Raw genomic sequence first — 14,847 nt, 5'->3', positions numbered from 1 at the left:
ATGTCTAAGGGACATAACTCAGCCAATATTTTTTTTGCCTACACAAGTAAATAAAATTCACTTGTGTAAGTATCCTACAAATTTACTTATATAAGTATTTTAATATTACTTCTGCAAGTAATTAGAAATAACTTGTACAAGTAGTACCCCTGACTGACATATATGTTTCCTAAAGTACCGCTACCAATGCTTATAAAAAAAAATGTGACGATGGGAAACAGATTTCTCTGCTTATACATATACAGCAATATCCTTAATTCTTAAATTTACAAAGGGACAAAACTCAAGAAATGCAAAAGCGACTCTTACATAATTCAACTTGATCTGTAATTGGTGGTAATAAGTATTGTCTATATGTTCTATAACATTCAATTGAAGCAAAATAAAGTTAGATTGCAGAAACAGCAAATTTGAAAATTTGTTCACTTATAAGACCCTTATCAATGGACATAACTCGAGAACGGTATCAGTGACCCAATCCAAATTCAAACTTAATCTGTGTTTGGTGGAAATAAGCATTGTCTAAAAACCTATAACATTTCGTTGAAACAAACAAAAGTAAGACAGATAAACAAATTTTGGGATGAACAGACAGACGTATAAACAGATAAACAGTCTAACAAGGGTAAAACGTAATGCCTACTCCACATACGCAGCAGCATCAAAATCGATATATATATATATATGATGTTATATCGCAATCATTACATGTTAATTTATGACATCAATGTACCAGGTCTTTCATGCACCTAGTACTTTTTGTCGAACATGTGAGGTCTCGTCTTCCATATATAAAGTTGTTTTTCTTCGTAATTTTTCATAATTATATTTATCATTTCAGCCAAAATTAATTATAATGTTGGCTACAATACGATTTCTTCAAGATGAAAACATGTATAAAAATATCTATTTGGGTAGAGTTTTTGATAAAATCTATGTTGGCAAAAACCGTCAGGAAGTAAAAAAGTCATGTCACCTTATTTATGCATTTTCATGGTGTCAAAGCAAAATCAAAATTGACATTTCTGCACTTAAAGTGTCAGGGTTATACCAGGCTGCTCATTTATTAATAAAGATAAAGCTATTATAACCTTGTTTTGCAAAGCATACACATTTTGTAATTTTAGGAACCATATAATGCCGCATTCCTCCTTTCTATCAACATGTGGTTTATCTTATTTTTTTGTTTCAAAAAAAATAACAAACATTTCTAGCTTTCCGTGACTTTTCATGAAAATACTTAAAACCAATAAAAAAAATGTAATGTGTAAACACTTACAGACAGCGCTTTACTTTCTATCTCTGACCATTCGCCATCGAATGTGTGGGGTGTTTTACATGTCCCACACATATATTCTGTAATCTGCTCCTCACTTAATTCATTGGATCCTGTCACCAATTCAGGTTTGGTTTGTCCACATTCAATTTTTTTCTCGAATTCTACAGTGGACATCTTGAATCGTGTATGTATTATCTTCTCTAACTCATCTGTCACGAAGTCCCCAATGTCTTTGTACAAACCTCTTTTGATGATTGAATTTTTCCCGAATTCCAAAACCTGAACCTGAATAAAATTTGGAAATGTCATTACAAGCAATTTTCTTAAATGTGTTTTCTTCTGTAACTCAAAGACTGCAATATCTCCGAATAGAGCAACTGACTTTTTCTTTTGATTTGGAACAACCACTTCTGCAATTTCATACTTCCGGCTCAGTGAAGCAATCAAATGGTTCATTATATGTGGTGGCTTGAATCTAAATTTGAAACATAACCAAGCTGATTTTTTACAGGTACAGTCTGTCACATTAAATGTTTCATAAATGTCACAACGTGATTCTATTTTAATCAGGCAAGGTACATAGTAGCAAGGCTTCTCGTCAGCAGTCTCTGAAATGTTTGGACGTATAATGATATCAAATCTCTCCATTACGTTCAGAATATGGTCCTTGTGTGTTGTAAACATATTATCCTTTTTTTTAAATATATCTTCTAAAACCTCACTATGTAATTTGCCTCTACTGTACAATTCATCCCATTTTTTTCTATTTTTGATACTTATGGCTCTAAATTTCTTCGCAGTAACTATATATCTAAAAGCGTCAGATAACCACTGTGTATCTAAAATAATATAAGAAGGAAGATCTTTGAAATAAACTAAAGCTCTGATCTCATGGTGAAACTCAAGGAAAAATCTTAGTTCTTCATCATTTAGTGGCTTAGGTGTATCACTAGCGATATTCTGAATTTCCTGAAAGGATATAATAGGTAACTCCTTCTTCTTTTCTTGAAGTCGCGTTTCCAGCTGAATGAATTTTAAAGGATAATCTTTGTTCCATGTTTTCATTTTTCTGGCTAAGTTAAGGATGTTTTCTCGTATTTGCTGAAATACACTGGGATCATCTTCTGTGTTGGAGATAAAGTATTCTTGCCTTATATGTCTTAGTTCATCTTCTGACATATTCTCCGTATACTTCAATATACTTTCACTGCATGCATCATCAATCTAAAAGATAAAATTAAGTGTGTTTGATTTCTATTTGCAAAACAAAACATTGAAAACACTAAAAAAATATCAATTTATATAATGATATTCAAAATTATGGGTCGTCAAAGCTGTTCCCCTTCGTACCTTATTTGGCCTTTTGCTTTTTTTTATTCGAACGTCATTTATGACTTGTGAAGAAGAACACCCTCTGCATACAAAAATTCAATCATTGTGTCTATGAAGAGACAATTGTACTGTATTTTTTTTTCAGATATTATTGAAAGATCTAAGTTTCTGTAAACTATTAGAAAATATTGTTATCCTTTAAACACTGTAAACCTTAAAATCTGATTAAGTTTTTTCGTTTGGATATTGTCAATATGTTGGTCTAGTATAATAATCAGTTCACCATGTAAACACAAACATCTGACAAAATTGGCAATTTTTAATACCTCTTGTACATCAGAGATCAACGCATCTTTCCAAGTGCCAACAATAACTATTTGTGGATCAAGATCATCTGATGTTTTCTCGTTGACATCAAATCTATGTCCATCCTCTTCCAGTCTACTGTAACAATGTATAGAATCCATCCACAATTGGAATAAATCTACAAAGAAATGTGTATAAAGAATTCTTATCACCATTCATTAAAGTCTAATGTGGGAATTTGACGGATAATGAGACAACAATTCACCAAAGACCAACAGACCAGAAGACTAGTCATCCTTTTCAGGTTTTAACAGATAACAAGAATGTAGAAAAGATTTACAATTCACAAAATAATAGTTATTACAAGATAACAAACTGTCTGGCTACATAAACTTTTCTCAACTTTTAAAATGAACAGTGTCAATCATTTCCAACTATCAATTGACTATTGACCTTTTTATTTAAGTATAATTTAATTTTGGATGTAACAGGTGTTCTGATTGGCTGAAGTTGTTTTGTTTATCAGTTCATAGACATAATTTTGTCATGTGTCCGTGTCACGTCATCAACGGTTTTTCATGCCACTGCTGGTGGATGTTTCGTCCCCGAGAGTATCACCAGCCCAGAAGTCAGCACTTGAATATCAGTCATATATGGTCAGTTTTATAAATTTCCTGTTACAAAACTTTGAATTGATCCAAAAAATAAGGATTTTCTTATCTCCAGGTATAGATTACCTTAGCCGTATTTGGCACAACTTTTTTTTGAATTTTGGGTTCTCAATGTTCTTCAACTCTTTACTTGTTTGGCTTTGCAACTTTTTTGAACTCAGCGCCACTGATGAGTCTTATGTAGACGAAACGCGCGTCTGGCGTATAAATTTATAATCCTGGTACCTTTGATAACTATTTACACCACTGGGTCAATGCCACTGCTGGTGGACGTTTTGTCCCCGAGGGTATCACTAGCCCAGTAGTCATCACTTCGGTGTTGACACGAATATCATTTATATATGGTCAGTTTTATAAATTTCCTGTTACAAAACTTTGAATTTTTCCAAACTCTAAGGATTTTCTTATCTCCAGGAATAGATTACCTTAGCTGTATGTGGCACTACTTTTTTGGAATTTTGGGTCCTCAATGCTCATCAACTCTTCACTTGTTTGGCTTTGCAACTTTTTTTATCTGAGCGTCACTGATGAGTCTTATGTAGACGAAATGCGCGTCTGGCGTATTAAATTATAATCCTGGTACCTTTGATAACTATTTCATGCTTTACTCCGGTTTAAAATGGAATGAAGACTTAAATTATAAGAAATGACTGTAAAATTTTGTCTGCCTATTCGAAATAACATTAAAAAAAATGTGGTGAACACTTTGAAATAATCTGCTACGCCAGTTATTTAGTGTGCACCACATTTTTCATGTTATTTTTGCATAGACATAAAAAATATTAGTCATTCCTTAAATGAACAAAAGGCCCCTGTCAATCAGATCTTCCAATAAGTCAATAAACAATATAAAACTGAAATCTTACTAACAGTGAAAAGCAAGATTATCTGGATAGTAGATAAACCTTCTGTGAATAACTGATGTTTAAATTATCCGCCTTTAAACGAAATACAGACATTTTAATTTTACTATATATATAATCATCAAAATCATAGTCAAAGAAATTATTTCAAATGTAATCAAAGTCCATTGTTCCATCATGGTTTTCTGGCAGATTGGCTTTTAAGTGCATTTTTCCATGATGGCAAACAAGTTATGTATATATACTGTCTCTATTTGTCTGAAAATGTCTTAATTCTTTTTGAGTTTGTCTTACTAATTTGGTGTGTCTGAGACGCTTTTGTAGGTAAACATGATTAACCTTCATCAGGAATGCTCAAATTCAAAGATTTGAATGCCAAAGATGAATAAGACCAAAACATGTTCAGAGCAAAAGGCACATAAAATTAATAAATAGCAAATTTCATCAAAGGTGAACTTTGATTGATGAAAATGGAACCTTGATAATTTTTTAACTTATCAAAACATTTAGGAAAGTTATGAATCATGTTTTTCACCAAGTTTTATTCAGAATTTTTAAAAATGTCTTTATTTTTCTGAATGTGTTAGAACTGTGTTCCAGAATAACATTAACGGTACCAATTTTACTGCACCAGATGCACATTTCGACAATACATGTCTCTTCAGTGATGTTTGTGGCCAAAATATTTGAAATCCAAAGCTTATATAAAAGATGAAGAGCTATAATCCAAAAATGTCCAAAAAGTATAGCCAAATCCGTGAAAGGAATCAGAGATTTGAATGAGGGAGATACATTCCTTAATTTATAATAATTTCTAACATTTTGTAACAGCAAATTTTAATAACACAAAAAAATCCGTATTTTCATGCCAGTACAGAAGTACTGGCTACTGGGCTTGTGAAACCTTCTGTGTTCAAAGTTTTGTCAATTAAAAGGTTACAGTTCAAAATTATGCACCAAACACAAACCATACACTGTTTAACTATCAAAGGGGTCAAATGAAAAAGGTCAGAATGATCTGACTTTGGTGTGTGATGCACCCCAAGCCCAAATGCAACAGTTAAACTCCATAGGTTAACCAAACCTTTAAGGTACAAAAGGCATGACCCTTATAATACAAGGTTTTACTATCATATAGGTATCAAAGGACAAAGTCAAGGTCAAAGTGATCAGACTTTGGGATATGACACCTCCAAAGACCATGATGCAACTGCCTACTAACTTAAGTTTGATAACTTAAAGTTTAAAGCACAAACTTTATGAAACGGCCACAAATAGGATAACGTCATCTATCATTATCATTTCTACGATTTAACCTTTAGAGAAAATTTAAGCAAAGTGTTTTATCCATGCCTCCATTTGTCTTATTTTTATGCAATGTCATAGGCATATATAGATATATAGAAAAATTTTGCTATGCATATTTATAACGTGATCAATAGACAAACAAACAATAACCAAAGTTACGCATGTTTTTTAAGCATTATGATGTCATTTTGCTAGAAAACTTAAAGGCTCATTGTTCTAAACACTTTAAAATATATAAGGTAAAGCACTATCAATATTACATGGACAAATGTTTTTTAATAAGTTCTACAGAACTTGTATTTGCACTCTGGGTTTTTCTACGAATTAGAAACTGACTTGGCTGGTTGTAATACACTTGACTCTGTACTAAAGTAATCTTTATCTATGTAACAGTTTGTGTAGTTGTTAACACTTATGAGGCTGTTAACTATCGTTGAGTCAATGTTTTTCTGCTGTCAGTTTGGATCCACTTGAGCTGAAGGTCTTTATATTCACATTTGGAAAGTGGATTAGCTATGGTAGCATGCTGAAGGTCCTTATATCCACATTGGAATGTGAAATAGCTTTGGTAGTATGCTGAAGGTCCTTATATCCACATTGGAATGTGAAATAGCTATGGTAGTATTTCTTTTCTGAATTGAAAGTTTATACATGTTTTTGGCATCAAAACCTTCCAATCGATGTTTTGACAAAAACAATGCACTTGTCTATCAAAGCCGATAAATATACCATAACTCACCCTTGCATGTGACATAGACAGAAGCAATATGATTATCAAGTATTTAACATCCTCTCACCTGTTTATTGTCCAATCAAACTATTATCACTTGTGAATTAGTTTGATTGAACAATAAACAGGTGACAGGATGTTAAATACAATTAACAAGTGATAATAGTTTGATTAAACAATAAACAGGGGACAGGATGTTAAATACAATTAACAAGTGATAATAGTTTGATTAAACAATAAACAGGGGACAGGATGCCAAAAAAAAATTTAAGAAATTTTCTTAACAATTTCTGAAATCTTGAGAACAAATTGTCCCCATCCCACACACCAATTTTTTATAACCCCCCCCCCCTCTTTCCCCAAGAAAAATCTTTCCCTCAAGATATGGTCATAATCTCAAATCAAATTTCCAATGGAGTTAGCAACCATAATAACCCATTAAAATACATTCAAAATGTTGTGTTTGAATTACTTCCCTTACACTGCTTTTAAATTATGTTTTGAACGTAAGTAATTGTCCATTAACCAGGACATCCTTGTTTTCCATCCTTTTTGCCCCTAATTCTTAAACGGTTTGAGCCATAATCCCTCAAAGCCAATTTTTACCATCTCTTTGTGGTATGGAAACTTGTAGTACAATTTCAGAGAGATCCATACATCATTCCACAAGTTATTGTCTGGGAAGTAGAAAAATGCTTAATTGCGCCCCTAATTCCTAAACTGTTGGGACCATAACCCCCAAAATCAATCTCAACCTTCCTTTTGTGATCATACACCTTTTGTTTAAATTTCATAGATTTCTATTTACTAACCTATACTAAGGATATTGTGCGAAAACCAAATGGCTAAAGAGGACGACGATGACGTGATACCAATATACGACCGCAATTTTTTTTGCGGTCGTATAAAAATGATTGAATTAAAATTGCTCTACAATACGGTAGACTAAACACAAAGGCAAGCATACCTGGTTAGCTTTGGAATAATTTGTATAACGAGGCCGGTCAATTTGATGAAATGGGCTAGGTGAGCTAACAAGAGAGGCTGAATCACGCATATGGCAAACTTATGCCATTTACTTTTTTACTGCAATGGCTTAGGTTTGCTTATTAGTTAATCTTTTCTGTCTGATCATTTTGCTTTTTTTTCTAAACTATAAGAGTTTTCAAGAAAATATCTTAAAATGATTACAAATTGTCATGTGACAGTAATTATTCCTACAAGAATTGATTGTTTGATTGTTTATATTTTAACACCACTTTTAAGCGCCTCTTTTGGGCTATTTCGTGGCGGTAAATTTTTATGGATGGAAGTAGCCGGAATGCCCGGAGAAAATCTTCAATAGGAAAATTGACAATCCTAGTCAATTAAGATCGGAGTCGAGTGCACCCACACTAGTGGGGTTCAAACTCATAACCTTAGTGTTGACAGGGTAGTGATTACAGTAGTAGAACTACTTAGACCACTTGGCCACTGAGGCCCACATGAGGTAGGAATTGTCATAGAACAGTAATTATTCCTACAATTAAGGAGTCATGTGACAATTTTCATCAAGTTGATCTATTTTTTTTTATCTTATCTTGCTGCCTACACTTAATTCCTTTCTGTGTTGAAGACAATTTAAAAAAAAATAACATCCGAGAACAAAACATTTCCAACCATTTCGTTCTTTAAATAGCTGCTAGATGCCCTTCAACTTTAACTTACAGAACCGAAAAAAAACAAAAAGTGTCTTTTAAATCACATCTGGCATTTTAAACCAAGTTTGGTTAAAGTTATTTGTAATGTTCAAAGTTTGGTAACAGGTAGACTTGGTTCAAAAGATGACATCCCAAGACCAAAATTTTCCTTAATTTCTGTCTATTAATATCTAACAGCTGTTGCGACTTTGACCTATGACAAATCAGAACTCAGTTTAGAATACATGTCATATCTAGTTATCTGCAAATTTGATTGTGAATTAATCAATTCAGATAATCTGCGTTGGATAATGTTTACCTGGGTTGTTCATCATTCCAAAATTAAACAAGAATTCTGACAGCATTGCATGGCAATACATAGTCCTCTACCCGTTAAATTTCATTATACTGGAACAAAATGCTATACTTGATTTTTAACTTTTCATGGTGTAAACTATATAACAAATATCAAGTTCAGTGCTCCAGCTAGAAATTGAAAGGGGCAAGGTAGCCAGTGGAGGGCAGGGAACTTTTTACGATAGGAAAAGGCACTGCTTATTTCTTTTGTCTACGTTTCTGTGTGTATCACGAGTTCACATTCTTTTTTTTTTCTGTATATGTTGTTAATAAAGATTCAGAAGTTGTTGTTTTGATTAATTATTGTATAAAAGTTGTATTAGAAAAGTCATTTATACTACATGTTCATAAAACATGGCAATACACATTCAAACATCACATCACTTTTAACCAAAAGAGGCAAAATATACTAACTCCCCCCTCCCCCCTCCCCATTTCCAACAAGACAATATAAACTAAACATCTCATAGTTTAGCATACATGTGACAGAGTTGTCTTATTTGAAAATTTTCAACTAGTGTTTAGCCCTCATAACTTTTTTTCGTTGTTTGTTTTTAGGGATTATTTAGTATAGCTTCATCAAATTGAATTGTCATGGTAATTTATTTTCACCCTACCCATTTTTGTAGGTGACACAGATATATAAGTACATTTAGTATATATGTCACTGGGTTACAGCTTAACATCAACTGAACATTACATCTAAATATTTCTATGTTGACAATGTATAAAACATGGTTTGCTAAAAGTATGATTATCAAAAATAAATTGCAATACATTTTTTTGGTATCAAGACAGTTGATATCCTTAAGGTGATATTCTTATATAATTTTGTATTCAATTGATTATTTTTTCCTATTTTTAGAAGCAGATAATATTTTAGGAGCACACATTCGTAATAAGCTAAAACAGGGGGAGTAACTCCAAAATTAATTTCCAACACGTTTACATTAATTAACAACTGTATGCTTGTCATTCACAAGTTGAGATGGATAGTTTTTCTGTGAAGGAATAGTTGTATTTTGAATTCTATTCTAAAGTCATGAATGTCTTCATTTATACACTCTTCCATTGTGACTTCGAGATCGAAAATGCTGACCCAAGCTAAAAACACTCACTGACACATTCATCAAATGTATGACAAAAAGGTACATTGTCTCAAATTGATTACTTTGAGGTCTTATCCACTGTGATTGATGGTAATGACATGATTAACTTGGGGGCAATCATCAGGTGTCATATATGTAATTTAACTTCGTGATAAGAAATTGATAAAACAAAAAGCAATTTTACCAAAACGGCACAAGGGTTTTTTGGGAAAAGGCGTCAGGGCAGAAGGGCTCGGATGAAGGCACCCAGGGCGCGGCCCCCTTCTTTTTTGGGCTAACGAGACCATTGAAGTTAATATCTTCAGGCATGATGAAAAAAGATGTGGAAACTGATTATTTGGATCAATTTTTCAAGTCAAAGGACCATAATTCTCCACAAAATTATCAGACCAGAACAAACAAGTCCAAGGATCACAACTCTGCACAAAATCATCAGATTGGAACAAAATTCACAGTTGATCTGATCGTGATAACATCGTAAACCAATTATCAATTTAATATCTTCATGAAAAAAAGAAGAAGCGGAAAACTTAACATTTGAGTGAATGGACAAAATCATCAGAACAGAATTTTTTTTTAACTAGTCTTGATCTGTAACTTGTCAATATCAATATCTTTAAGCATGGTCGGTCGGACCGACGGATGGACGGACAGACGGAAAGACAGACAGAATGCAAACCTAAAGTCCTTTTCGACTTCGTCAGTATAGGACTAATAACTAGGCATTTGACAGAACCATCAATGATAACAGATCTAGATCAGGCAAAACCTACTGAAAATTCAGAAATTATTGCGTGCATTTATTATTGCAATTTTCTCATTTTAGACTAAAATGCGATTTTAATTTTTGCGATATTTAGAAAATTCCTGTTTAATTCATATAAAAATTTCAAAATGCGAGTTTTAATTATTGCAATTATAACCCTGGCGCAATTTTCGCAATAATAAAATCATCGCAATAATTTCTGAATTTACAGTAATTCAGCTTACATGTGTAGGTAACCATTAAACCTGGCATTCTCGTCATGTCAGTAGTCATGCCAGACAAAACATTAAACCATAAGTCATTTGTGTACAAGATTTGGATTGTCCACCTTGGCTATAGATATAGCTACCTTATGGAAGACACAGAATCACTGACCGGTATCATATACATATAACAGATAAACGACTGATACATTTGTTCTTTAAACAAAAGCTATAATTAGTTCTTTAATGTTTGTATTAGGTTTTGGATTTTCAAAATTTTTTCATCAAGCGTCACCATGATTACCGAGGAGACATTCATTGTTGAAGAAATGCATATTTGGATTTGGATTGGTAAAGTAAATCTAATTTATTGACTGATTGCTTTACATGTTTTCTTCTGTATTCATATTACTTGGAGCAAAAGTGGGTATATAGTTCTTTTTTCATCTATTTGCATCTTAAGCTAAGTAAACAATAAAATGAAATGTTAAAGATTTTAATTCTCACTTATCGTATCTATATATGAAATTTTACCTTGTGCTTCTTTGTCGTCAGCCTCATTTAGTTTTGTAACAACAAGATAAATTGCATCTGGAGACAAAAATGTTTGATGTGTATGGTAAAATTCTTTATCTCCTGCAAAATCCCATAACAATAATGTGGCATACTCCTCTTTGTCATGTAAATCAACATTAGATTTAAGCATAGTTTCAATATCCTTTTTTGCCTGTTCTAATGATTGGTTTGGTTGCTGCAAGGTTACTGGAGGTTCAACTTGAGATTCAGTGGTTACTAGAGGTGTCATTATTTTAGGCTGCTGATATACTGTCCCTGATTTTTTTGATTCATCAAAACTTGTTACTGGTGTGTTGTCCTTAATGGCAATATGGGATTGTACTGGTTCTTCCATTGTTCCTTTGTCCTGAAGTTTTCCCTCATATTCTTTCAATAGTCTTGCATGAGTTTCAGTTTCTTCATAGTTTCCTATCAATAGAAAATAAAAGAAATATTTCTACCGCCATCTTAGATTGTAAAATATTTAAAAAAAAAATGGTCTACAGCTTTATAAAATTATATGTTTTTTTTAGATAGGATTGTAATTCAGTTGTAAGATTTTTCATCTAAAAATTAGTTTTATCTTATAATTAGAACTGTTTCCACATATTAAGATTATTTTTTTGTATGTTACAATTTTATTTTAACATAGCAGTAAAAAGGGTGAAAACTCAGCTGATTAACCAGCTATTAAAAAAGAATGTGTTGTAAATTTATATATTGTTTTTGGTAGCAAGAAAAAACAAGTTCTGCCATCCAAATTTTTCATTTTATTTTCTGAAAATTCTATCGTTTATTTTACTTTCTATCATTCAAAATTAGTTTTCACTGTTTGTAAAATCTATAGAAAATCTGACAATTTTGTAAAACCTGAAGCTTGAAAAAAAAATCCTGTGACCCATACTTTCTATCAAAATTTTGAAAAAAAAGCATGATATAAACTACATGTTGGCAAATAATTAAAAAATCTACCAATTTAATTAAGACCCTTATCTCCCCGGAGAAACACTGTTTATTTAGTTAAAGGTATAAAATAAGCAATGAACAGTTACAGAATAAAAATTTCGTATATCATTCCACCCTAATATCTGTTCTTACAAATTAGGTAATGAGTTTTAAAAAAATTAAGAAGCACCAAATGTCTGGAAGGATCAGCAAACGTTTTCTTTCTGGCAGTCCTGCGTCTGACAGAAAGAAATTCAGTTTCACAAACTATGTATAGTGGTATAGGTTACGAACAAATGAACTTAAAAGACTGCATACACTGAAATATCTAGCCTGTGTCTGACAGAAAAATTGAAGTTTCACCAACTATTTATATGGGTCAAGGTTAGGGACAGATGAACTTAAAAGATTGCATATACTGAAATGTCTAGCCTGTGTCTGACAGAAAAATTGAAGTTTCACAAACTATTTATAAAGGGTCTAGGTTAGGGACAGATGAACTTAAAATGTTGCATATACTGAAATGTCTAGCCTGTGTAACTGATATGATTGAATTTGATGTTGAATGTCTTTAAGATTTATAACTGATTGAGTGTTGTATGTTCTGGACGAGAACAAATTAACAAGAAATGTTACCTTCTAACAAGTCACATACAGACCCAGTAAAGTGTTGTTACAATGTTACTGTGCATAGGGCTTTGAATTCTCTCTACAAGAACTATTGGAATTAACGTCACCATTCTGACTGGTCAGGCTGCAAATTTATTCATTCCACATAGCCAAACGGACAACCCTGGCACTTTGGCACGGGTTTCAATGCCCGTGAGATGTAGTCAAATTTAAGAGATTACCTTATTTCTATACCCCAGTCATTTCTAGGGTTAATGTCCTAATACAGGTATAAAATAAGCTTTGCACAATAAATGATACATGAAAATTAGGTCAAAGTAAAAAAAAAACCATTTAGATGGACATGTACCATTGCAATTGTTCTATACACCACATATAGTTGACTCATTACTTAAAGTATCTAAACATAGACCTAATCATGAAAAAGTATGTGACCCAAAGAAAAGGAGGTCAAGCTTAGTTGAACCCTACCAAAAAGAAGATGACATGGTACCTTTAGTATCTGAGAAAAGGAAATAATCAGAGCCTAAAACAACATATATATTCCAGACTGAAACCTCAGATGATTAGGCATCAGTGAACCAGATAATGACAAACCAGCCCTTTATTCTTTTGAAATCTAGAGCTTTATAAAAGAGTTAATATGGCCACTGCCGCTCGGAAAGCATCCTTCTGTCTTAGGAGGTACAATAAGACCTTCACCTGACATAAGACTTGTTTTCAATTGCATCCACAGGTGTTTCTATTTAAAGTTACATTTTGTCAATACAGATCTGATCGTAAAATGAAGTATGTTGGAATTGATTGATTCATAGTTTCAAAACTTTTGTTATATTTGTTTTAACTTTAAACATTATATACCATCTAATTTATTCCATATTCCATCATCAGACATTGCTTTGCATTTTATTTTATGAATTTCTATTCCATTTGTACTGGTAACATCTGTATTATCTTCACCAAACAATCTTTTAATCAATGAGGTCTTTCCCGCCCCTTTCTTTCCAACTACTACCAAACGTATGTCTCTCTTTTTCTCAGATCCTGACTCAAGTAATTTAAGGTACAATTCAACAGATCTTTTGTCAGTCATTAATTTTATTTCAGTTGGAACTTCATCTACAAAGTTAAAGATATAAAGTAATTTTAATGAAGAAAAATACTATTTTACACAATCAAGTATTTCATATTATGCACCTTTTTCATTGTTTGTAAATATTAAATATTTAGTTTTTATCAAAATTAGATGATTAAACAATAATTACGGGCCCATTTGAACCTACAGTCAGGTGAGGATTTTTGTTAGAGGCTTCATTGTGACTTTATCGATTATGTCCTTTTCATAAGTAATTTACTGTAAAGTTATCTAACATGTATTTTTATGGGTCTCGAAGTTACCATTGTTTTAAAATGGTTTTCCCATTTAACAATGAAAATGTTGGGCAATTCATGATAGTATTTGTTAAATTCCCCATAGTAAATATCACTGGTATTCCAGTGGAAACCAGTGGTATACCATTGGAATCCAGTGGTATACCACTGGACAACACTGGAATGACTTATTCCAGTGGTATTCCAGTGGAGTTACCATTGAAATTCCAGTGGAAAGATGCATTCCACTGGAATTTTGAATAAATTATACCAGTGGAATACCAGTGGGAAAAAAAATCAGTGGAATACCACTGGACCCCTGCGAGATGAAATTCATGAACTGATGATGAACCACCATGAACTGTTCATGAATGTTCATGAACAATGCATGACTGTTCATAATGAGTTCAATAAGTTTGTTCATGAATTTAGTTCATGAATAGTTCATAAAATGCAGTTCATGAATATTTTCTGAACTTTAATGAACTGTGAGTCAGTTCATAATATTCATGAATTGTTCATAACACATGTTCATGAACATTTTATGAACTTTTAATGAATAAATGAATTCATTAAGTTCATAAATAAATTCATAAATTTGACTGTCATATGATACAAGTTCTCATAAACATCTATACATTGTATTATGACATCACAATTAAAGTGCTTTTAGCATGACCTCCAGGTTATTCATTTACAGATCTTGAGATCATTTTGAGACAAAATTCAGTTGAATAGCAAAA

General features: G+C 32.4%; 1 protein-coding gene across 2 annotated transcripts in view; it reads right to left on the bottom strand.

The window, feature by feature from the left end:
- Positions 1 to 14,847, bottom strand: part of LOC143054480 (uncharacterized) — a 292,275-nt gene that overhangs the window by 24,886 nt on the left and 252,542 nt on the right. For both annotated transcript variants that reach the window (XM_076227501.1, XM_076227502.1), the window contains 4 exons: positions 13,595 to 13,852; positions 11,138 to 11,587; positions 2,938 to 3,095; positions 1,280 to 2,503 (listed from right to left, as the gene is read on the bottom strand). In XM_076227501.1, coding sequence (XP_076083616.1) covers positions 1,280 to 2,503; positions 2,938 to 3,095; positions 11,138 to 11,587; positions 13,595 to 13,852 — 2,090 coding nt within the window. The remainder of the gene's footprint in view (positions 1 to 1,279; positions 2,504 to 2,937; positions 3,096 to 11,137; positions 11,588 to 13,594; positions 13,853 to 14,847) is intronic.

Source organism: Mytilus galloprovincialis, chromosome 12 (assembly GCF_965363235.1).
Source record: "Mytilus galloprovincialis chromosome 12, xbMytGall1.hap1.1, whole genome shotgun sequence".
Lineage (NCBI taxonomy): Eukaryota > Metazoa > Mollusca > Bivalvia > Mytilida > Mytilidae > Mytilus > Mytilus galloprovincialis.
This window is presented reverse-complemented; position numbering and strand designations above follow the sequence as displayed.